The sequence below is a fragment of the Dermacentor albipictus genome, chromosome 1, assembly GCF_038994185.2.
Source record: "Dermacentor albipictus isolate Rhodes 1998 colony chromosome 1, USDA_Dalb.pri_finalv2, whole genome shotgun sequence".
NCBI classification, from domain to species: Eukaryota; Metazoa; Arthropoda; class Arachnida; order Ixodida; family Ixodidae; genus Dermacentor; species Dermacentor albipictus.
Genome location: NC_091821.1, coordinates 499,166,809 through 499,192,921, shown reverse-complemented (window position 1 = coordinate 499,192,921; position 26,113 = coordinate 499,166,809). Strand labels below are relative to the sequence as shown.

At 45.4% G+C, this 26,113-nt stretch overlaps 1 protein-coding gene across 5 annotated transcripts in view; it reads right to left on the bottom strand.

The window, feature by feature from the left end:
• Positions 1-26,113, bottom strand: part of LOC135920358 (rootletin-like) — a 380,210-nt gene that overhangs the window by 123,280 nt on the left and 230,817 nt on the right. For all 5 annotated transcript variants that reach the window (XM_065454609.2, XM_065454610.2, XM_065454613.2 and 2 more), the window contains one exon: positions 6,264-6,436. In XM_065454609.2, the coding sequence (XP_065310681.1) occupies positions 6,264-6,436 (173 nt within the window). The remainder of the gene's footprint in view (positions 1-6,263; positions 6,437-26,113) is intronic.

Here is a 26,113-nt window from a genome sequence, read left to right as displayed (position 1 = left end):
GGAACCAGTGGGCAAGGAGAATGGACTGGCATCAGTGGAAAGAGTAGGAAACACGTGATCTTTCCGGAAGCCGTAGCAGGCGCGCACTATCGCGCACCGTTTCCAGGGTGGGGCACGTAGAGCGCACTCCACAATCACACACCGGAAGTCGCTTTTTAGCCGTTAAGTTTAAAAGAGCGCACTCTGCTGGCTAGAGCGCACTCGAGCGCCTTAACTTAATGCGCCCATTGGCAAATAAAGATGACATTGAGGGTGGGCAGTAGAACACATCTATTAGTATTATGGTTTGATGACCAAGGGTAATGGAAGCCAACACAGTTTCAAGGGCCCCAATAATGCGGATGGGAGATGAAGGCATGTCTTTTGATACTGCCAAAAGAACACTGCCTCCTCTGTGTGCAGTGCGATCGTAATGGTATAAAATGTACTTTTGTGCGCAATAAAAAAAGTTCAACGTCACTGACATCAGGTGGCAACCATGTTTGGGTTAGGGCAACGATTTTGGCATTGCATGACTCTGTTTGGGGATGATATGGGGTCGTATTTATTAAGAATGCTGAGAACTTTGGTAAACAGGACTCATGTCAGAGGACACGATGACGGCAGACAGCCACTACCCCTCACGTTTTCCTATGATGATGCACATGTCGTATGTGGTAAACGATTGTAAGTGTTGACTGTGTTGTCGTCATGTGTCACAAATCCTTGAACGGAGGCAGTAGTAGCGTTTCCAGTAGTAGCACTTTCCATTCAGATACAGCTTGTCGGGACGAAGCTTGAAAGGTTCACAAGAGGAAGCTTGGCTTTTACCAAAATCGAAAAGCTTCATTCTAACAATGCGTGTAGCAGGCGAGAAGTCTCCACTTATAGTCATGCCTTTTTGTTTAAACAGATTCCACATCAAAAGAAGCCTTTCTTTGGCTTTAAAATAACAGAACTTTATAATTATTGGTTGATATTTATTTCGTGCAAAATGACCAATTCGAGTGCTCGCTCGATGAGATTGAAAGAAAAGCATTCAAGAACCGAGGTAAAAGTTGCAACAATATTCTGTTCACTTTCTTGCCAAGTTTCTGTGGCATCCAGTAGGCCATAAATGATTAAACTGTCACAACATGACCGGTCTTCTTGGTCATTCAGTCTAGATACTAACAGTTCCTTTTTAGTGGTGAGCTCTTCAAGTGCTTTTTGCATTGTTACGAGTTGTTCCTTGTACTGCTCTAGTGTTTTTGTTCTTTCTTCAAGCACTTCTAGTCTTTTGTTCATTCCACTAATTTTGGTAACTAAGCTTTTCTGTCCGTTCTTAAACGATTTAATATTTGGAGAAAATTCAGCTTAGAACTTGCTACTTTGAAGTGAGCGGTTAGGCATATCTTTGATAAAGTCAAAGAGAACCTTCATTTGTTCAGCGGGGTCATTAGGGAGGGAATCGATTTCTAAAAGGGATTCGAGACGAGTATGAGGACCACGGTTAGTCTCGATATCACCAGAGCATAATAGTATAGAAGTCATACAGGAGCATCCACATGTCTCGCGCAATACTTTTGGGCAAGGGGTATAAGATCGCTTAGCATATATAATGAAAATTGTGCATCAACCTGCATCACGAAAGGGAAACAATTAACAGCCTTGCCAGTAGTGCTGTTCGCATGCCCAGTGAAGTTGACTGGTGCAAGTGGTGTATTTATATCACCGGCTTGTACTGAAGACATTGACGATGTGGCTGAACTCGGGTGAACGAGCCCACCAGGTGAGGGTGCATCCAGGAAAGGCGCCATCTTGTCGATGTCGGGGATCAGCATTTGCATGCATGACGGTTGTGAAGGCGATTTTGAGCCTATGCAAATGGGGGGGGGAGGCTAATCTTGTCTGGTTTTACTGCTGGTTAACCTTACGATATGACTGGTGTCGCTGGCTATGTGTTTGATAAATATATCCCCTTGTGTATAAATATGTGTGTGTTTTGAGATCAATAAATTCAGTTGGCAGTCAAGGCTCGTGTTGTCCTCTTGCAGTCCTTCTTCCTTTGTCCGTTTTTCTTCCTTTTTTCCTCACTTCAATGCTTTGCACTGCGGAAATTTTACACCGTGGACTTATACCAACTCACCCACATCACTATTCTTATTCTCATTCTACCTGAATCACATAAGAAATGGCTTCATTTTTCCAAGAGATCTGAAGCTCATGGAGCAGCTCAGTTTCCTTTTTTTTTTGTCATTAAATGAAGCCATTCTATGGAAGCAGCCCTTGCAGTAACATTTTCATTGTTTTGATCTCCTGATAAGATAGTGCTCACAGTTTAACAGAAGGTGAACAACTGTGCTCGGTGAACAACCTGGTGCTATGCGCTACTGAGACTCGGCACTTACTTACGGGTGAGTGAGGGTGCAACAGCCCAGTTGTTTGGCTCTCTTTACAAGTGACGTATCACTGGTGCTTTATTGCGAATGCATGGTCTTAATTTCAGGCAAATATTAAAAAGCAGAACCTATCAAAGCGTTGAGCCAAAGGGCGCTGCGAAAATAATCTCGACAGAGTGCCCGGCCATGGCAGCCATGTTTCGATGGTGGCGAAACACAAAAAACACCCGTTTATTTAGGTTTAGGTGCACGTTAAGGGTCCCCAGGTGATCAAAATTAATCCAGAGTTCCCCACTAGAGAATGTCTCATAATTATATCGTGGTTTTGGCTTGTAAAATCCCGGAATTCCTTTTTTGGACTTAGACTGCTGCTAGCTGCATGTTATACAGCGGCAACTTTTTTTTCTGTAGGTGCTCATTTCATGGCAGAAGACGCACTCAGGCAGTTATTCATGCGAGTGGAATGTTATAAGTAGTTACATGAAAGTAAAGCAACGGTTGTGGAAGTTTAGAAAGCTATAATATCGAGGCTGCCCCATACACACGCCCACAGCAGTAGCGGGGTTCACATGCCCACTCATGCGCAGTTGCACCCCTAGTGGCGGGCGCTGGCTCTATATGAAGCTGAGGTGGCAGTTTAGCGACCAGAAAAAAAATGGAAGGACTCTGGTATGGTCCACTACCAGACTGAAAAGCCAACTAGTTTTCAGAACATAACTTCACTATTTTTTCAGCTTGAAAGGAAATAAAAAGTTACAGACATTCTATTGAAAATATATTTTTTCAGATCTCATATATGAACTTAGCTGTAGTTAGTGCCGGTATACTAATTTGGAGTTCCTTTAGTATGAGTTGACCACACTGTGCATATTGATTCCTAGGTACCCAACTTACCGCTGGCTTGCAACATTTTTGTTATACGAGTCAACTCTCGAGAATGTGGAGCACCGTGCTTTCTTGCAGGAAATTTGTAAGCGTTAGACTTTGTGATGAATTTTCTGGTATTCGATTCAATGTATGGCTTTTTATCCTTGATTCGATTCCATATTGGATTCAATATCTACTATTCGGCACTCACACACCCCGATTTCAATGTGGACGGCAAATTGTGAGTGCACAGTCTAGTCGAGCCCTCGTATTCCCTGTCCTTCAGCTCCACTCTGACACTCGGGCACCTCGTGCCACATACTCGTGAATAAAACCAGCGGCTTCTGGTTGCTGGCCTGATTGGTCACCTATGCATCTTGTCTAACCATTCGAAAGCCGTTGAGCCATAGAACCTCAGTTTGGTTTCTATACACAGCACTGGCCCGTATGAGCAGGCTCATGAAGAAACTGAAAACAAACTATTCGTTTGGTGAATACGTGCCACAGAAATTACGAAGAGAAACACCAACTGAAACAAAGAAATCATGTCCACGCAACTTACAGGCGCCATTCGTCATTTTTCTGTGCTACGTAGACGACTGCTTTTGTACCCTGCATAACGATGACAACGATCGGTTCCTACAAAGCCTCAACAATGTAGAGCCAGCTATACAATTCAGTGCGGAACTAGAACAGGACCACAAACTGCCTTTTCTCTATGTACTCATGTGTCATTCAATGGTGGCCTGTCCTCCTCCGTTTACCAGAAAATGACCCACGCTGGCCATTACCTCGACTTAGTGTCCTGCAGCCCGGTTGGAAACAAGATTTCTGTTGTGTCGTCCTCATTTCGCAGTGCTATTTGCTTGTGTTCCTGTGAAGATGAGCTTCAAGGACAGCTTCTCAGGATACGGCAAGAGCTGTAAAAAAATGCCTACTCCGTAGCTTTGTGAGAAGAATCGAAAAATGGGTCCTCAACCCTCAACTGGTGGCAAAGCAAGCTTCTCAGAAACGTGCCAGTATTATGTACGTGCCTTGTATCAGCGAAGAAATGTCACAAATTTTTTTTCGTAAGATGAGCCAGCCATTGCACACTTGCAATCCAACTATGTAACTCCGCAACCACATTGTGAAGGTGAAAGATCGCCTAGAAGACAATAAGTTCCCGGGGGTCATCTATATAACTTCCGTTATACTAGCGAAGCGGGAAACTTCACACGACAGCTGAAAGGGACCAAATTCAATATGCAAAATGATAGCCATGTATGTGACGCACTTACAGAGCATGTGCACAATAGTTATCACCTCATCAGTTGGGACAATGCTGCAATCATAGCTAAAGAAAGAAACACGACAACTAGACTGCTCCTTGAATCTCTACTGATACACATGCCACCATACCATCAACCACAGACAGAAATTTACCCCAAGTTTACATTCACCCATTGCATCACATACAATGCATTTAACCAAGCAACACAACTTGTCTGCTGCATTGTGAACAAGGAAACCATATGGGTTTTGAAATGTCAACGAACCCTTTTGGCCAGTGAAGGTGTGGTATCTTCATTTGTAACGTGCTACCTCACCAGATAAGCCTTCGTCAAAATCTTGATATGTAAACAGAACCATGTAAACAGAACCACATAACATATGAAAATGAATGAAACACTTTAACAACAAGGCAGAAGCAACACTGCAGGCACTAAAAAAAAATTTTTTTAAGAAAAGAAAAGGACCCAGAAATATTATCTGCAAGCCAGCCTTGAAAAAGGGGTAGCAATGTCACTAGCAAGCAAGGACTTATATTTTTTAATGCATAGCAAGCAGTGTAGTCCCTTAACAATTTGCTGTCCATGCTTATACTCATTTAGCGCCATCTATGCCATCCAGCACATACAAAAGTAACAAATTTTGTCGTTTCATTTTCATGTTCATTTTTTTCACCACGGGGGGATTCTGGCGCGACGATCGCTTGTAGCGTCCGACATGGCGTCTATGTCGCATGCAGCTGCCCTTTGGAAACGGCGAATTTTGTTTTGATCGTAGCAGCACAGACTCGGAAGACGATTCTGATTCATCAGGCTTCAGCACGGACAGTGAAGGTGCATCAAATAGCCTCGGAAAGCCGACAGGTATCCGCCGGGAGGTTTGGTTTTCTACTTCGAACTGTTTCATTACTGGTGCACTTAGACCTAAAGATATCCCATGTGTTCTAAAGTTCACAGTTCTGATCTGCAGGGTGTCAACATCATTTGGGCAGGACCACTTGCCGGCGCCGGTGCTAAGAGTGGAGCTCTCTCTGCGTGAGAAGGTGGCTGGAGAAGGTGGCTGCAATGCATTGCATTATTGCACTCTGCAGTGCAGCACAGTGGTTCGTAAGAGCCACCGCACGAGCATGATAGCCCCTAGGGCTAACATTTTCCTTTGTATATAAAGAAGTTCTACAGATAGAAAGTTTATACTCACAGGAATTTTGCATATAGCCTTTTTGTTCAGAATGTATATTTCAAAATTCTTTTATGTTCTCTTGGTGCAAAACAGCATCGATGTTATTACAGCGTTTTTTCATTTTCGTTACAAATTTCTTCATTAAATAATTTTTTCAAGGAACTGTTAACAAATGTTTGCTTGAAAATAATACCATTAGAAAGCACATTCCTTCTTCTACAAGTCGACACCATATATTGTAACGATAAGCGTTTACTGTAGCAGAAAGAAAGTTGATTACTAGGCTATCGAAAAACTGCCTATTTTCCCGTGGACAGGAAAGTGTTAAAAAATATTTCGTGTTTCAGTAAAAATTAGGTGTAAGATTCAATTCTTGAAGCTTAACAATTCTGAAAACAGTGTTCAAAGGGCATATGACACCTAATGCTGCACCCTTGTAGACCTTTCTTAGTAAATGAAACTAATGTTAAATGAAACATACTATTTCTCTTTTCCTGTGCGGTTCCATTTAATGAAATTCTACTGTGATTTTCAACGAGAATTTTTGATGACCCAACTAAATATACTGTCAAGCAGTGTACATACCTTGTCACTGGCCAGAGATGAGACCTTGCTAACGAGACCCTGGACAGCGCCGACTACCAGCTGCTCTTCCTCTGTGCCGCCAGCCTCGACCTCACGGGGCGCCGGCACACCCAGCGCACAGCGTAGAGCACTGAGCAGTGAGGACAGCACGGTCTCTGTTCTCTGGCGCGATTCTGAAAGGCAACAAGGACGTGCTGTGTGTTGCGCAAAAAACACAAGGACGGGAACGGAAGTATATGGCCAACACGAGTGCTCATGTCATCTGTCCCTTCCTAGTGGGGAGTTACCGTAGTAGCAGCCCCGAGGTAACTCAGACAACTGACACTACGACCCACAGTAACAAGCGGGAAAAAACTAGGTTCTTTACTCTCATGCCACACACATGTACACAACCCTGAGACTGCCACCTTCCACGTTGTGGCACTGCTGATCATAACAGCAGCCTCTAAAAGTCTGTTTGTTGGTATTGATTCATATCCACAGTTTGAATTGGTAACAATGTGCCCAACTTTCTGTTCTTCTGGGGCAAGGACGGGCAGGAATCCATTTATTTATTTTAGATGCACAATACATGGTCACACAAGTCTTGAGGGGGGGAGGGGGGGGGGGGAGAGGCCAAAGAAAACCGTCTCCCTGACTCGGCCACATCCCCTACATGCTTATCTTACACTGCACAATGGTGGAAAGCAATCTCGAGGCTGGGAAATGTCTGCAAAATACAAGCATTCCTTTTTCTTTTAATGCACTGAGAGGGGTACCAATGAACAAACAATTGGAAACCAGCGACAAAAGTGTGGTTAGGAATTTCCCTACAGTCGAACCTGGATATATTGAGCCCACACATAAATTATTGTGTATATCAAGCAAATGTATGATCTCCTTGAAAATACCATTAAAGTGTATCGGGCTAGTGCACATGTATATAGAATCCCCTTTCACTAGCACATTCTATATATTGAACACGGCATCGTGCCACGGACCTGAAAGTGCACTCCTTTGTGCACTTTGAAGTCTTCTGCAATTGGAGGTGAAGAAGAGAATTGTGCATTGGGGAAAGTCCGGTGGAGCACACTGAGCACACGGCAACGCAATGCCACCTAGAGGAAAGTCTAGGTGGCGTTGAGTGAAGGCGGGAAGGAGAAATAAGGCGAAGCATCGCGACGAACCATATGCTTGTGCGTCGCCTGCGTTCATGAAGTGGAACGTGACTCAGCGGTGGCCCAGCCAGATTAGGATTTGGAGAAATTATTGGAGCAGGAAAAATGTTCTTCTGGAGCAGTTGCGGAGCAGAAAAATTCATCTATTGCGAACACTCTGAGTAGCACAGCAGTAATGTGTGGCCATTAGTGAAGCTCGTTATTACTGTGCAATCAGCAAATGCTGCTCAACAGTGAAGCAAGACACAAGGCTAACAGCGACCAATTAGGCTTGCCTTCCCAAGGACTGTATAGCATGCCTAGTATGTTTAAAACATTTCTTATTTGGGTGGGCAAGAAACTAAATTTTGGAAAGAATTAAATACAACCTTGTAGGCTAACGAGAACAAAGATGTGTGCCTGGGTGCAAGACAGACATAGAATTACAAATGTGCTAGAACAATTAGCACTATCAGGCACATGACAAAAAATGATGGCGAATGCCTTATGTGCATTCCAAATGACAGACGTGCTTTGATATGCTATACCACTCGGGAAAAAAAATGTGTTACGTCCAATAACAATGCTAGAAGCTCGACAAGAGACCATGCATCTATGAACGGCGACAAAATGAAATGCCTTCATACAATGCATCACAAGGATGGTGAGGGCAGTGGAGAACAACATTCGAACCATCCCGTATACACACTTTCGTTGTGAGGTGGTTTGTCGGCTTCCCATGTGTCGTGCGGCCTCTGTGAATTATGGTTTTACACCAAATTGACTCATGTCAATTCGGCGTAAAACCGCAATTTTTGTAGCGAATACCCGAACAACCTTTCGAAGCACTATTTTTTACAGGCCTCAAGGGCTCGAATTGCCACAGGCACTTCGGAAATAGCTCTGAAGGCCTGATAGTACAATTATCAGGTGTGTCAGTGCTCGTACTATGGCAGGAGACGGTGGGTGCATGCGTGTATAATTAAGGAATACGTACTGTGTCCAGTGACAATTGCCTCTTCCCACACTTGGTATGCCTCACCGCAATACTTCGCATATGCTTAATCGCGTAACACTGCTGCACTGAGGCAAAGCTGAATTTCGGGAACCGGCATTATGCAATGCACCATATTTTCGGAGCTTTGAAGCCATTGGCAAGGATTAGAAAGCAGAGGTGGTCCAGCCACTTTAGGATTTGGAGCAATTTTTGGAGCAGGAAAAATTTCATTCTGGAGCAGTTATGGAGCAGAAAAATTTGTCTTTTTGGAGCATTTGGAGTAGTACGGCAGTAATCTGTAGCCATTTGGCAAAGCTTGTTATTACTGTGCAATCAGTAAGTGAAGAGTGACGCAATACAACAAAGCCAACGGCAGCACAAAATTACAAATGCGCCACAACGATTTGTGGCGTTATGCGTGCACAAGACAAAATGTGATGGTCAATGTCCTATGTGCATTCCAAATGACCGATGTGCTTTGATTGACTTTACCGCACCGGACAAAATGTGTATTAGTATGCCTAATACCTGTGTCACACGGGCACATTTGGAAGGCCTTCCAGTCAATGGCCTTTCAAATGCCACAACTCTATCGACTCAAAGGAGTTGTCGCGTTGCTACACGGAACTTTTGAAAGGCTGTTGAGTGGTTCAGGCGTTTCTCGCAAAATTAGGTGGCGCTGCGGATCTTTATTTTCGTTTTCATGTCACAAAATGTTAAACAACATTAAAACCATTTAAAAGCACTATAATTTCTTTTATGTTTGTTTATACATTAAAAAAATTGTTTATACACTGCCATACATATATGTTTAGTGTGTAAGTTGTTGAGTAGCGAAACTGCGGCAACGTTCGCGCCACTCAATACGGCTTCCGTTTTGGTGTGTGTTCGCTCATGTCAAGCGGCAAAAACACTTTATTAAATAATGAATAACACTCATATATAGTATGTTTAGAGCATTTGGTTTGATTTGTTCTTTCTAACCGTGAGTACGAGGCCACTGTGAATGAGAGGGCATGTTCGCGCTGTTTCCGCTTCCATTGCTCAAAGGCCATCGAGATTTCGATAGAGTTGTAGGGTGCTCCGTTGACTCGATAGACTCTTGACTCGGCGGCCTTCGAAACTGCCCGTGTAGCAGCTCGAACTTGACCTTTGAGTCAACTGACTATCGGTTGGAAGGTCTTCCAAACGCCTGTGTAACACGGGTATAATACCAGTGTCACACGGGCGTTTGGAAGGCCTTCAGTGCACCTTCAGGCGAATCTTCTTGCGATGCCACTGGATCAGCGCATGATGCTTGCCGAGTGGCAATGAAGCCGGCATGATTAAAACAATTAGCTATCACGGCTGGCGACGTCGGAACCCATGCGGCGGCCATCATCTCCAGCGCCATGAACATGTCCACTACGGTGGGACACTTCAACTGGAGGTTCAGCAGCAGACGCTGAATCAGCCTCTCCTTGTAGGCGCACTTGACGCTACGAATGACGCCTTGATCAAGCGGCTGCAGCACGGAAGTGCAGTTCAGTGGAAAAAAAACCAAGCGCATGTTTCACAGTTCCACGTCATCGACATGATGGGCACTGCAATTGTCCAAAAAAAGGCAGACCGATCTGCCTGCCTTCCGCATGTCCGTATCGAAGGCCTCGAGCCAGCTGCCAAATATGGCCCGGGTCATCCATGCCTTCAGGTTCGTGGTGTACTGTACGGCCAGCCGACGATTTCCCTTGAAGCAGCGGGGCTTCTTACTTCTGCCGATTACAAGCAGTGGCTGTTACAAGCAGTTTATCTGTGCCGTCCACGTTGGTGCACAACAAAATTTTTACATGCCGCTTGCTGTGTTTCCCCCTGCAGAATTTCTGGCCCTTTAAGTCCAGGGTCTTCGATGGCAGCATCTCGTAGAATAAGGCCGTCTCATCTGCGTTGTAAATGTCCGAGGGCTTGTACTGGTCCAATACTTCTTTGTTGGTCAGCAGCCACGACAACGTTGTCAAAGGGTCGATGGCTGCTGCCTCCCCGGAAATGACCTTGGCCACTATGTCGTGGCAGGCTTTGAAACGGCTCAACCAGCCAGGGCTAGCCTTAATATCAGCGTGCCCGAGAATGCATGCGAAGTCCAGCGCTTCCTGCTAAAGAACTCTGCCAGACAGCGGCACTTTGTTGGCACGCTGTTCACAAAACCACGCAAACGCCGCCTCGTCAACGTCTGGAAAAGCCGCAGCGCTCACCGTTTTGTTTTTCGTACTCACACCATTTCCGAGCGCGCCGAGAATGGAGGCCTTGTTTTTCAGAATCGTCGATATCGAACTGCATGCAATTGGCGATATCCATTTTCTTACTGCCCTTTTCAGCTTGGGCAATAATTGAAGCCTTATCCTGCAGTGTCATAAATTTCCTCTTTTTGGCTGGAGGTAGCATCTTAGCAGGCTGTCAAAGCAAATGGTCCGATTGGCACAGAGACACACAATTGACGCACTCTAGCACCAACAACACTGAGCACACGACCATGTGCGGCGGTACACAAAGCCCACTGATACTAAAGCGTCATCCGGGTTATCGGAGCCTTCACGTGTAGTAGATGTCGATTTGGCTGCCATGCACGCAGGCGTTTCGCTCTGCATTTAGCACAAGCTGTAATGGCACACAGGATTAAATAAGATGTGCTCACTGCGAGATCGCCTACGGTTCTTGTTTTTTTTTTATTTGTATCATTTAAATGCTAATTGCAGTTTTGGCCCGGACACTGTGCAGTCACCCGTTGCGACGGGCGAACGACCACCATCATCATCATCGCTGTCGTCTGTCACGAGAGGCGGTGTAACGCTTTTTTTATTGTAAACAATGATGACGGCTGCCACGCAAGTGTGCTGTGGCGGTAGTTAATGCAATTTAAGCGCACAACGAATGCATTTGAGCAATTTCCAGACACAACTAGTGTTACATGAGTAGATTACTTGCGGACTGTCGTTTCAGAAAATTTCGTTGATGAGGGATTGCTACAGAAAAAAGTTTCGTTGTCGTGAGATAGGAAATGCATTGACTCTTATGGCTGTTCGCCGGGGATCCGAAAACATTTCGTTGCAGCGAGGATTTCGTTCCCTCGGGATTTCGTTACCGTGGGTTTCGACTGTAGTCACAAAACTATTCATTTTCCCGCGTCAAATTTCAGACGCATATCCTAACTGCGAAAGAGGTTCTGCAGAGGTGCACTATTGGCTCTAAATGCTACCTTCTCAGAAAAGTCACTTTCGAAGTATCCTGAAATTGTTCCTTCATGCTCCTTTTGGAATTCCAGAGATCCTGACTAAATTTTCATTGCAGAGATTATAACCTTTATGATGCAACATCTTGCTTGTCTTTCAGCTTGTAAATTCTTGAACACCGAGGCAGTTTGACATGGTGCTGCCCTTCTGTGTTCATGGTACAGTAACCAGAACCCCTCGAGATATCCTTGTGCTGCATAGAAAGTTACCTTAATCCGTTGTCTAATCAAGGTATTTGATTTCCCTGAATGATGGGATTTGCTTGGAGGTTTCTTAGTTAAGGTCACTTACATGATTCTTTACTACTTTCAACCCCGTCTGTGGCGAGAGGTACGTGACCTCGCCGAGCGATGTCCTGCCCATGAGGGTTTCAACAGTAGTCAGGCTCAAGTATACTACTCTTCCAGTGCCAAATATGCAGTAATAATCTGCCTGCATCAGTATGTCAATAACATTTTGTTTTTTGTATTATGCATGTTAGCTTGGCTTAAAATTTTTATTGAGGAGCACAGTTCTATCACGGTATAGGAAAATAAATACAGTAAGAACATTAAACATAGCTTTGCCTATAATAAATTGTGAATTTGGCATGTTTTTGCTAAAGCGTGTCACTGCCAATGTTACAAATAAATGCTACTACAGTAAAAGCTCTGTAATTCTACTCTCTACCCTGTGCTGGCACGCTATCTGTTGCACAACTATGGCGCAAGATGCATCGGCATATACGAGCGACAGGATTCTTGGCACAGTGCCAAGCACGTAATTTTATTACAGTGCAGAAATGCTGCCATACGTTTATGTGTCTGGTGCTAGTCATGGAAGATATATTTATTTACTTTATCTACAGGTACTGCCAGCATTGTTACTGGACATTAGGCAGGATTGCACATACGCAACAATTACAAACAATAAACAAGACACTAGACAATCAATAATGTGTTGCAATACATCTACAGAAGAAACAACAAACAAAATAATTTTCTTCTTAATGATTTTACGAGTAGAGGCAAGACAGGACTGTCATGGTTCATGCACAAGTGCACAGGGGAATGCTGAAACTGTTTGGAAATAAACAATTTTATGGGTAATGCATCAGTATCAGCCTATTTTTATGTCCACTGCAGGACGAAGGCCTCTCCCTGCGATCTCTAATTACCCCTGTCCTGTGCCAACTGATTCCAACTTGTGCCTACAAATTTCCCAATTTCATCACCCCACCCAGTTTTCTGCCATCCTCAACTGCGCTTCCTTTCTCTTATCACCCATTCCATAACTCTAATGGTCCACCGGTTATCCATCATACGCATTAAATGGCTTACCAAGCTCCATTTTTTTCTCTTAGTGTCAATTAGAATATAGACTATCCCCTTTTGCTCTCTTACACACAACGTTTTCTTCCTGTCTCTTAATGTTACGCCCCAACATTTTTCGTTCCATCGCTCTTTGTGCAGTCCTTAACTTGTTCTCAAGCTTCGTTGTCAACCTCCAAGTTTCTGTCTCATATGTTAGCACCAATAGAATTCAGCGATTGTACACCTTTCTTTTCAATGAAAGTGACAAGCTCCCAGTCAGGATCTGACAATGCCTGCCATATGAACTCCAACCTATTTTTATTCTTCTGTAAATTTCTTTCTCATGATCAGGGTCTCCTGCAACTAATTGACCCAGATAAACGCACTCCTTTACAGACTCTAGAGGCTGACTGGCAATCCTGCACTCTTGTTCCCTTGCCAGGCTATTGAACATTTCCTTTGTCTTCTGAATATTAATCTTCAACCTCACTCTTACACTGTCTCTGCTAAGGTCCTCAATCATTTGTTTTAATTGATCCCCAGTGTTGCTGAACTGGACAATGTCATCTGTAAACCAAAGGTTGCTGAGATATTCACAGTTGATCCTCACTCCTAAGCCTTCCCAGTTTAATAGCTTGAATACTTCTTCCAAGCATGCAGTGAATAGCAGCGGAAAGATTGTGTCTCCTTGCTTACCCCTTTCTTGATAGGTAACTTTCTACTTTTCTTGTGGAGAACCACGGTAGCTATGGAATCTTTGTAGATATTTCCCAAGATATGCCTGTATGCCATCTGTACTCCTTGATAGCGTAATGCTTCTGTGACTGCTGGTATCTCTACTGAATCAAACCCCTTTTTATAATCTATGAAAGCTATATAGAGAGGTTGATTGTACTCCGTAAATTTCTCGATTACCTCATTGACGACATGGATGTGATCCATTGTAGAATATCCCTTCCTGAAGTCAGCCTGTTCTCTTGGTTAACTTAACTGTTGCCTTTATTCTACTGGAAATTACCTTGAATATTTTATCCAATATTGAAAGCGAGCTAATGGGCCTCTGATTCTTCCAACTCTTTGATGTCTCCCTTCCTATAGATTACCATAACATTGGCATTCTTCCAGTTCTCTGGTACACGTGAAGTCATGATGCATTGCATATAAAGGGCTCCAAGTTTTTCAAGCATTATGTCTCCACCATCTTTGATTAAATAGACTGGTAGTCCATCTTCTCCTGCCCCTTTTTCCCATTTTAAGTCCTGCAAGGCCCTTCTAACTTTATCGCTAGTTATAGAAGGAGCCTCTGTAACCTGTTCATTACTGCATTCAATGGAGGTATCATGGCTGCTATACGTAGTGTACCGATCAGTATAGAATTCTTCAAATGCTTTTACTATACATTCGAGATTGCTGATGATATTACTCTGCTTATCTTTCAGGGCATACATCTTGGTTTGTGCTACGCCAAGTTTCCTTCTCACTGATTTCATGCTGCATCCATTTTTTACTGCTTCCTCAGTCTTTCTCACATTATAATTTCGAATATGCCTGGCTTTCTCCTTGTTGATCAGTTTTGACAGTTCCATGAATTCTATCTGATCTGTTGAGTTGGACACTTTCATGCTTTGTCATTTCTTTATTAGGTCCTTTGTTACTTGGGAGAGCTTACCTACTGGTTGCCTTGGCGCAATACCACCCACTTCTATTGCTGCTTCTGAAATCAGCCTAGTTATGATTTCATTCACTGCCTCTATGCCATCATCTCTCTGTTCTAAACCTGCATATTTGTTTGCAAGCACCAGCCTGAATTTGTCTGCTTTTACACTTAGTGGATTTAGGTTGGTCTGTTTCTTCTTGACTAATTTTACTCTTCGTCTTTTTATATTGAGGCAAGTCCTAGACTTCACTAACTTATGATCACTGCACTTGACCAAACCTAACACTTCTACATCCTGCACTATGCTGGGATTGGCAGAGAGTATGAAATCTATTTCATTTCTCGTTTTTCCATCAGGGCTTTTCCAGGTTAAGTTCCTGTTGCTACACTTCCTGAAGAAGGTATTGAATATAGGAGCTTATTCCTTTCTGCCAATTGTACCAACATCTGTCCTCTAGTGTTCCTAGAATCAATGCCGTAGTTGCCAATGTCTTGTTCACCAGCCTGCATTTCTCCCGCTTTTGCACTGAAGTCGCCCACGACTACAAGTATACTGAGTTTGCACTTTTCTCATCGGTAATTCAACATCTTCATACAGCTGTTCTATTTCTTCATCGTGACTGGAGGTTGGATCGTAGGCTTGTACTGCTTTTATTCTATACCTCTTATTCAGCTTTTTTACAGCTACTGTTACACTCTCACTAATGCTGTAGAATTTGTGAATCTTGCCCGCTATATCCTTATGGATTAGGAATCCTACCCCATATTGCTTATCTGGGAGACCTCTATAGCAGAGGACATGGCCGTTAGTCGGCACTGTATAAGCCTCACCAGTTCTTCTAGCCTTACTAAGGCCAATAGTTATCCCAGACAATGCCTGATAATTATTCAAAGAGCCCAGGTAAGCTAGCATCACTCGGGAGGATTCAGTTGTTAAGCACTATCAGGTTCACTTTACAGTAGCGGCTGGTCCAGATCCAGAGATTCTTAGCACCCTCTGCTACGTCGTGGGTCTGACCACCGCCTTGATCAGGTGCTATGCAGCTGCTGTGGACTGAGTGCCATTGGCTGATCAAATGAGTCATCAGGCAGGTAGTGGCTGAGTACTGCACCAGGGAGGCCAATTCCTGTTCTGGTGAGAGAGTGTCCTTGCTGAAGCTTAGTGGGACTTCCTAATTTGGTTTCAACTCGACTGGTATAGCCCCACTGGCTCGCGACATTTCTTTTGCCGGTGTAAGGTGTAACTCCAAGCCTGAAAATGTAGTGTACCGGAGGAGGATTCAAACTTGTGACCTTCGGATTAGAGGCGCAGTGTTTTACCTCTGTTCCATCTATGCCTAATTTGTTGTTATAGAGTAAATATACAAAAATTTCGGTCTATCCTGATAATGCCATAACACGACAGTTTTGAGTTACGTGGCTTCTGGAAGACATGATGGACACTTGTGTCTGATGTACGACATAAAAATGAACCTAGTTGATTTTTAACCTAGGCAACTTATGCACAGCATGTATATGCCAAGCCACATTAATTAAAGCACTGTAGCGTCTCGGCAACACTACGAAAGCGTTCGCACATCAAATCAATAATTATAGGCCCGTTATAGTAGCCTTGGGGCTATGACATTGCTCGAGGTCGCGGGTTCAAATTCAATTTCATTATTTTTTCAAACGTATTTGGAATGGTTTCCAGGAGAAAAGGCTGTGGTCAGCAGCTTGACGGAGGCCCACAAACCAAATACAAGGCAGGGTTTTTCTTCATGCCAAACCATGTCCATGCCAAACCATGAACAGATACATATAAGTAGGTAAGAAATAAGAAGTCATCAGAAATAGCAATAGTATAATACGTTGCATGAAATGCCAAACAGAAGTGATAGCACAAAGAATAAACATATTAGAGCACTAAGGTAGGGATACTAGATATCTAAGTAAGCGTGCTGTAAAAAAATGCTAGCATAAATGGTAACACAGAGAATACAGGAAACGTATCAGTATGTAACAGGGCATTGAAATAGCAGATCAACAGAAATGCATTAAATAAACACTAGGCATTAAACTATTCAACGTGAAATTATTCACTGTATAAAACACTATAACATGAAGCACAAATAAAAGCAGGATAAGTTTGTCCATGTCCGAACAATGTAACTGAATAAGAACATAAATCAACGTACACCAAAATAATTTAATTGAAGGAATAGTTGACGTAGTAATGTTAATGTAGTCTTCGAAATATCTTTGTATCTATAGAGGATTAACGGAAGGTTATGTTTCAAGGACTGTAATTTATAGAAAGTATGGAATGGAAATGAGGTATTAGCCATAAGTTAGTGCTACTTTGTATCTATTGAGGATTAACGGGAGGTTATGTTTCAAGGACTGTATAAAAGGTATGCGTGGTGCCAATGTAATATTTTTACATTTAAACCATAAGAAGTCGCAGGGGATTTCTGAAAACTTTGTTAATCTGAAAAGTTTGTTAATGTGGTGTTCGGAGTAATGAGGTTTCACTGTACATCGCTATGCACCATGGAAAAAGCTGAAATTTCAATCTAAACGCTGTTTGCCCTTCTCCTCGCGGGCTCCACGTTGCCAGCCGGAGAGTCGATGCATATTGCAAAAGAGCACCTACGTACATGGCAGTGCTGTCACGTCGCTCATAGTGGCACGTGATTTGGAGAATTATTCAAGGCAACATCTGTCATCAGGGTGTCTACCAAGTTGACATTTCCAAATTCCCTGAGTTTTCCAGGTTTTCCCTGAGCCCCTTTGCGAAATTCCCTGAATGAGTCAGATCTTTGTTTTATGTCAAGACAGGCTGACATCACGTTGCCCGATTCTGTCACTCTCTAGTAAGCATGCTGAAACAAAAACATGACTTAATCCAGTTTGAATAGTAAGGAGTAATATATATTTTATTTAAAAAGAAAACAGAAGGAAGGTGTTAGTAAAATGCACAGCGAAAGAAATGGTAAAGCCCATTCCAAATTGAGTCGAACATTTTCAAATACGAATGAAAAGGAGATGCAAACATAAGTAAATATTTTTTTAATATCAGCTATTTCTATCAACTGATAGCAAGCACATCTGTATGAGGTCCTGAAGTTTTTCACAACTAAGGTTTTCTCTCAGCAGCTGGGAAGTCAACCTCAACTGTCCTGACGTACTCTCAGCCCGTACACAACATCTCAGTGTTGGGTTTCACTGCGTAAACAATTTATTTTGGTTTGGATGAGGGACACCTGTGTCTCAGCATCAGCCATCACTTAGTTTTTTTAGCTCAAGCTCCTTCAAAAAGGTGGCGGCACCCTTCCTTTCCCGTTAATTCCTCAGTGCGTCGGTCCTTGCTGTACTCATCCTCCTTCTACCACGCTTTCACCACATGGATCATCTGAAGCATCCTCTTGGTCAGTTGTACAGTCAACATTTGATTTCTTGGACTTCCGAGGGGCCGCAAAAAAAATTGAAAAAGAAAGGGCAGTCTGAAAAAAATTAATGCATGTCTTTAACTGCCTTTAAGGGCTAAAATTACCACAGGCACGTCTCAAAAAGCTCTGAAGGCCTGCCAGTACGCTTTTTAGGCATATCAGGGCTTGTACTGTGACAGAAGACGACGTGCACGCATGTGTAATTAAGTAATGTATACTGTGTCCCGCGACAATTGCCCCCTTCCCACGCTTGTTATGCTTCACCGCCTAACACTAATGTACCGAGGCGAAGCTAACTCTTGCAGACTGGCATTACGCAACGCGCTGTGCTCTGCGAGCTTCAAAGCCAATCGCAAGGATTACAAAGGCGGAGTCGGTGCCATTGGTGCTAGCGGCGAATTCTTTCAATGAAAAACACGGCACCGCACGGCAAGAAGCCTAATAGCGAACATAGAAGCAGCTAGGCCTGACGTTGCCGCGGTGGTGGTTACGGATTTGCGGATTTGCCTGCGAGAGTGCCGGTTCGAGGCGGCGAGATAATCAAAATAGCGGCGGTGGCGGCTTTGATTAATGCCATTTCAGACCTGCAGTCGGGGCAATATACATTGACTATATGGAGTACGTGGTGGTGCCGCAAAATCGTACAAATTATCGGGCATGTCCGAAAAATCGGGCGTCTAGAAAATCGGTCGTTAACTACTCTGGCAATACATCGTGCAGATGACACGGCGTCAACGACGATTCGTTGCGATTCCTCTGTTACTGGAGCCAGCATTAACACGACTTTCGTTCCCTTTCAATAAAGTTACAGCTAATTTTCCCTGATGGAAGCACAAATTCCCTGAGTTCTCCCTGACTTTTTCCAGACTGTTCAAATTCCCTGAGAATTCCCGGTTTTCCCGGTTTTCCCGGTTGGTAGACACCCTGGTCATTTGTGCCACCTGCTGCTTCAATAGACAAATTGTAGAGAAGCATTGGAACAATATAGTGGGTAGTCCTCTTCAGCACTTTTGTTCGTGAATGCCGCTCATGCTGAGAGTGCATGGCCTGCGCTAACAGTCGGTCCCAAACGCCAGTGACTAATGAACGCCTTTGCAAGTGGTGGAGGTTGCTTTGGCCTACAACGTCAACCTTAGAACTTTGATCCCGTACCCTACATTAGACGCATCCCAGCAAACACCTCCTCAGTCTGTCCTGTGCTCTGGTTTGTCTCGCCACAAGGACCCTGCCACTTTCAGCGAGGCGAACGACAGTGACGTCAACGACTGGCTGACGACATATTGCTACAAGGCAAAAACATATTTAAACAATGTGAGCAGGTTTGCGCGCCCCCCTCAAGAGGACAACGGCATATTGGAGGAAAAGACGACGAAATAAAGGCACTTGTTTTCGTCCTATCCATTGTAGTCAGCGACGCGCTCGAAGCCTTCCAACCAGTCCTCGGTGTCTTCGAAGGCGTCGCCGTGAAAAGGCTCGGGCATTCGCTGCTGATCAACAACGATGCCGTTTGAGCCTGTCTGGAATGTCATTTCAGTATTGTCTGCTGCTGCTATTATAGTTTGCTCTGGCAAAAGAGAAAACTCAGACGGCTCACCATGTAGGCGATGGTTCGTGCGCTGGTGGACAGGCGTGACCTCGTTGGGTCTGAGATGGCGTGGTTCCGGGCTGCTTTCTCCAACTCGAATTGGGCTGGAAATCATTACCCAGCACCTCCACCAGAATTGTAACGAACAGTTAAGGGAGTCCAGACACAACTATTTATTGTGGGCTAACTTGTGCCCTGGGGGTAAATAAAAAGCACTGCCGCGTTCTAAACAGGAGATCAGGAATGCCTTCTTCTTCTCTCTCGAGCATCGCTTCACCTCTTCTTCTTGTAGACGCTGACAATGGCCACCTACGATGCGAGTGCGTGCGGTGAAAACACGTGTCATTATTTCATCGTCTTCTCCAATATGCCGTTGTCCTCTTGAGGGGGGCGCGCGAACCTGCGCGCATTGTTTAAATATGTTTTTGCCTTGTATCAATATGAAGGGGTAAGTGCCCACAACAAGTGGGACGATCCTGCCAAACTGAGCAACGTGCTCTTCTATCTTGCGGGTGTTGCCAGTCTCTGGTACAACAACCATGAGACCGACTTCCCAATGTGGTCCTCTTCAAGACCTCTTTAGTGGCTGTGTTTGGTAACACTGCTGTGCACAAGCTACAAGTGCAATCGCTTTTGTGAGAACGCGCACAGCAGCCGGGTGAGTAATTTACCAGCTACTCTGAAGATGTACTGGACTTGTGTAAGAATGTCAATGCAGCGATGTCAGAGTCCGACAAAATCAGAATTGCATTAAAAGGGATAGAAGACGATGCTTTCAACATGCTACTTGCCAAGAATCCTCAGTCCGTGACAGATACCATCTCTCTATGCCAAAGCTACGAGTAGCTACGCAGGCAGCACTTGACACGTCGCCCATCCTTGCGCAATGACCTCGTAGCTGGTTTGGTTACCATCTCTGACCATTCAGCGTTCCTTGCCGAAATGAAAGCGTTCGTTCGGAAGGAAGTTGCATGCCAGCTCTCCTTTGCTCAGCCGCTGCATCTCCAACAGTATGCCTCTGCTCCGTTGCGCGATCTAGCAGAAAATTGCCGTGGTCTTGCCATGCCAGAGCCAACATCATCTTGTAGCTGCATCACTAAGCTATTGGAATGCATCATGTAACCGCACAAAAACAAGGGACAAAGAAGGAACACACAAGACAGGCGCAGATTCCGCGCCTGTCTTGTGTGTTTCTTTTTTGTTCTTTGTTTTTGTGCCATTACATGATGCATTTCAATAACGACCACCAACTAGCACGCTTATCCCTGTTAAATATATCACTAAGCTACACTGACGTCGCTGTGCCGCCCCAACGGGTTCCAGCGGCTGCACCACTCAGCTACACTGAAGTCATCACAAGGACCCAGCCATTCTCTTTGAGTATGCCTCTCCGATATGCCAACTTTGTGCCTAGACCCCGGTGGCTGCCCACCGTGCAGCCATGCCAGCAGCCGCCACGTACAACATGTCCCGTGTCATGGACGGGAGCTGCCCCGCCGAGCCAGTGGCATACTACCGACAAACGGCCAATATGCTTTGTATGCGGCTACGCAAGTCAAGTCAACCCATTCTTGTAATCGTGTACAGACGCGTAGCGCTGCACCACCTATGACAAACCAGTCCAACTGTACCTATTATAGCCCCCCTGTCGGCTATGTCACCGACATTGCACCCTACCACAATTATCCACCGTTCACCTTCTCCATGCCGTCACTCACTGTCGCCGATGCAATTAAGGTTCAGAGAAATAATAAAACATACAAACCGAATGTCTGCATGTTTTTGTTTTACTTCAGAAAGCAGCAAGAAAGATGTACAGTTGAACCAGGCTATATCGAACTCGCAAGAAAATGCCTATCAGTTCGATATGAAGCATGATTTGATATAAGCCTGCTAAATAATTGGATGTCATAAAAGCACATACCACTTACAAAATCACTTTATTGATGCAACTAGTGTAGTTTCGCACAAAATAGTTGTGCATTTTCTTATGCTTGGGCAATTTCGCTGCCTGCGACGCACACAGTTCTCCACATTGTCTAAGCAGTCGGAGCAGCTGAAGGCGCAACCTTCCGCAGTCGCGCTAAAGCACTGGACTAGTGCGAGTGCACCAATCACTTTGGAGGATGTGGGCAAAGGACCGTCATTGCTTTCCTCATTGTGCCCCCTTTCACTTGTGCTCGGTACAATGTCAGCAATGTAGTCTTCGTTTTCGGGCTCTCCCGTTGGCCACGACACCATCATCTGCACTAGCAAACTCGTCCACCATTGATTCGTTGACAGCTTCCAGAAATTCTGACAGCTCGACAACTTCGACAACAATGGCAACGGCTTCGTCGCATTCATCAGAATTTATACATCACCGAGCACGCAGAAGCCGGCATGTCAGAAGGGATTTCGGTTGAACCACTTGTACACAGGCGTGCGTACACGTCGGGCGCTACGGGCACCGGGTCGCGAGTTTGTCTCCTTTAGCCCTAATCTCCCCCTTATTCAAGATCGGGCAGAGAGTGCTCCTCAGAATCTTGCACGCTATGGGGTCATCCGACTTCTCACCGCGTTTGACCCGATTTATGATTTCTAGCTTCACGACGAAAGGCAAATTGTGCCGCTTCATCACGGCAACATGGTGGGAGAAGCCCCACAAGGTGCAAACACAATGAAGCAGAAAAGCAGCGAGACAACTCGCACTTTCACCATCTTGCACGACGAGGGCACAAGAGCCTCTGATTGGCTGTCTAAGGAAGTGCTGCAGGCGGGCAAGGATTATTTTTTTGCAGGAGGGTGTTGACGGCTTACCCGAGGCAGCGCGGCCACGGTAGGGAGAGCGATTGGATGGACCCACGCCGCCAGGTTCTGCCGCCATCGCGAGGGAAAGCCAACTTCTCGGGGCACATTTCCGCAGCTTGACGTTCGATATATCAGGAGCCGCTGCTATGTTTCTTCGATGTAAGCATAATTTGTGCTATATATACTCATTGTAGCTATACCGTGCTAATAAATTGTTCGATATATATGCACAATAATTTGATGTAAACGGGTTCGATATAGTTGGGTTCAACTGTACTTCCGTTTTGTCTGTTTGTTCCTACATCGCGCAGACAACAAAATTATATAATTTTCCACCATGTTCCAGTGCGCGATCATGCTCTGTGATCCGCTTGTGTATGCCTCAGTATTCGTGTAGCACTGACTGTACTGCTGGTCAGATGTCCTCGTGTAGCGCACGCAAAATCGTGTGCTGCACGAAACAAGACAAACGCAACAGCTCACATGCGACGCCATCAGTGGAAGTGCGCTGCACAACAACAAAGCGAGGAAAAAAAATGAAGGCAAAGCCTATGACATATGCATCACGCGATCCTCGAGCTCTGGTATGGGAGAACGCAGGGAAGGAATTTCGCTTGCGGAGGCTAGACGGGACAAGTGGAGAAGTGGAAGTGGTGCTTGCCTCCTGAAATCATGGGTTCACAACACTGAAATAGTACTTATACTTTGGCTATTAAAGACAGTCTGTGACCACAATTTTCTAGCAATTCCTTCCTTGCTACTCTCCTTGACGCTTTTCAAGTTTTGTCAGTGGTCAGAGCGACGCTGCGCCTGTATTATCAGCGGGGTCAGCCTTCCACGAACGGTGGATGATAAGAATGGGACGGAACTCCCATGCCAAATCATCCAAATCGCAAATGTAGCCTTTACGACTTAGCAGCTTGGCTTGCCTTGTCCTGTGATTTAGGCACAGTCGGTGACTACTAGATCGACTAGGCTTCCCTAGTTTTGGTTTAGAGAAGGTGCTGGAAAAATGGTCACCAATCATTCCGGAAGCATATCAAAACGAAATGAAATCATCTCTATTTGTGCTCGATTCAGTGGCCAAGTTAGCACACTGGCATGCAGTCGGGAGTCTGAATTATCACACGACACACTGTAAGGTGTACAAAATTTCAGTCGCCCTTGTGCATTAAATACATAGGGCCAGTGGCGGTGCCGCAGCACTGTGAATAATCATGCATGTCCAAATTATTGTTCGGAAACTGTAATGAAATAAACATGCAACAGTGCAGCTCACTTATAATAATATGACATATAACAATATATCAGTTGTAATGATGAGGTGACTTCAGAGTATCAACTTACACATTAGGGCTATGAAAAAAAAAACATATATAACGGTATGTAATTCACCACATATCGGATATAACTCAAAATTTTGCCTTTTGAGCAGCATTTTCAATGCAGAATAATCGTGAAATTTGCTTTGCTAAGTTTCCCTTAACCGAGATGGGGTGAAAAGGTTGCCTACGCAAGTTCGTATTTGCCGCCATTACCGTTCAGCGTGTCCTGCCAGCGCGCCGATTGCAAAAGCCACGAAGAGCATCGCAAGATCGTGCAGCATGCCACAAGATGGCACCAGTTGCTTCGTATTCTCATCACTGGCGAGCATCCAGAGAGAGAGAGAAAAAAACAAGAACAGCACGAAGCGAACCACATCAGCGCTCCCTCTCTACAATCTCTCTCTCTCCCTCAGCGGGAGCGAAAATACACCGCGGAAGCAGCGGTAGGTGCCCCGACAAAGCACAAAGCCATGTTGCTTGACACGAACCTGCAAATTTTGCAAGAATCAAAGTACCAGCTTTCACACGTAGTCAATGATATTGCTACTGGATAGTATTTCCAATGACAAAGAGCCGAGCAGTAAGAAGACGACGACGATCGGAACATAGCGCGGGCTGTTGCCTCTTGGCCAAGCGCAGCGTATATTCTTGTAAATATACTTGTACATTGCTTTTCGTCTGCGTCTTCCTGCGTAACATATCTGGTGGAGGTGGACGTTCCCTGTACCTCGTCACGAAGCTTCGCAGTGGACGGTACGTCGAGCCTTCCTTCATGGCTCTCGGCGACGACAACCCGACTCCGCCGGCTCTGACACCTGCTGCCACCTCGACGACCTACATCACTCTCCCCGCTCCACGTGATCCTGGTGTATTCTCGGGCAAAGATGGGGAAGACATCGATGACTGGATCAGCCTGTATGAACACGTCAGCCGCAATAACCGGTGGGACCCTACTATTATGCTCGCCAACGTAGTCTTTTACCTCGGTGGCACACCTAGAGTTTGGTATCGCACGCACGAAGATGAGCTCACCAGTTGGGATTCACTTAAGACACAGCTTCGAGACTTGTTCGGCAACCCCTACGGTCACCAACTTGCCGCGCAGAAGGCGCTTTCGGGCCGTGTGCAGACGTCAACAGAGCCCTATGTCATGTACATTCAGGACGTCTTGGCTCTGTGCCGCAAAGTTGACACCCACATGACTGAGTCCAACAAGGTTGCCCACATCCTCAAAGGCATTGCCGATGACGCCTTCAATTTCCTCGTTTGCAACAACGTAGCGACGGTGGATGCTGTAATAAAAGAGTGCCGCCTGGAACTCACTAAAAGCCGACGTATTGACCAGCATTTAGCCCGTCTGCCCAACACCCCAGCGACATCTTCCTGTGCCGACACTCCTCGTCCCAACAACACTGCCGATGTTACCAGGATCGTCCAGCTTGAGATCGAGGCCGCCTATCCGGCTGCCTTCGACTCCAGTCCCACCAATACATCTGCAGTCAAGGCTTCACTGATCCAGGCAGTTGTCAGCCAAGAGCTCAAAAACATGGGTCTTCACTCCATCTGCTCGGCCCATCGTCCTGATAACCGCCCAGCTTCTTCGATTCCGCCCCGTCCCGCATCTTCTTACCCACCATGTTCCCGCAACCCATCTGAATGGCGCACTGCTGACGACAAGCCCATTTGTTTCCACTGCCATCGAATTGGGCACATTTCTCGGCACTGTCGCAGTCGCTGGAGTTCCCCGACCCGGCCTACTTATACTGCCTACTTTCGCCCCCCAGGTGGCCCTTCTCATCCCTATGCCGCACGCTCCGATAACACCGCCGCTGATTCTCCTGCACCGAACCGCTCCTATTCTCGTTCGCCTTCGCCCCAACAACGACAATCTCGCTCTCCCCAGCCCCGTTGCTCCTATTCGCCGACTCCCTTCGGATGCCACTCCCAGCCGGAAAACTAGACGATGCAGCGCCTCGAGGTGACGCTGCATTGCTCCCTACGCCACCAAATCCTCTAGTGACGTTGCCCACTCCTCTGAACCTTCTTGACGTGCAGGTCGACGGTGTTTCTGTGTCGCACTCATAGACACTTGGGCGCATTTGTCCGTAATGAGCGCTGACCTTCGTAACCAGCTCAAGAAAATTATCACGCCCGCCACGACGCCTGTTGTCCGTGTCGCCAATGGCGGAACAGCCCCCATAATTGGTATGTGCACCGCCCGCGTCTCCTTCGCCGATCGCTCAATAATCGTGCCATTCACAGTCATCGCTCACTGTCCCCACGACATCATCCTCGGCTTAGACTTCCTCTCCGCACGTTCTGTTCTCATCGATTGCTCCGCCAGTACTCTCCACCTCGACCTGCCTGTTCTGGA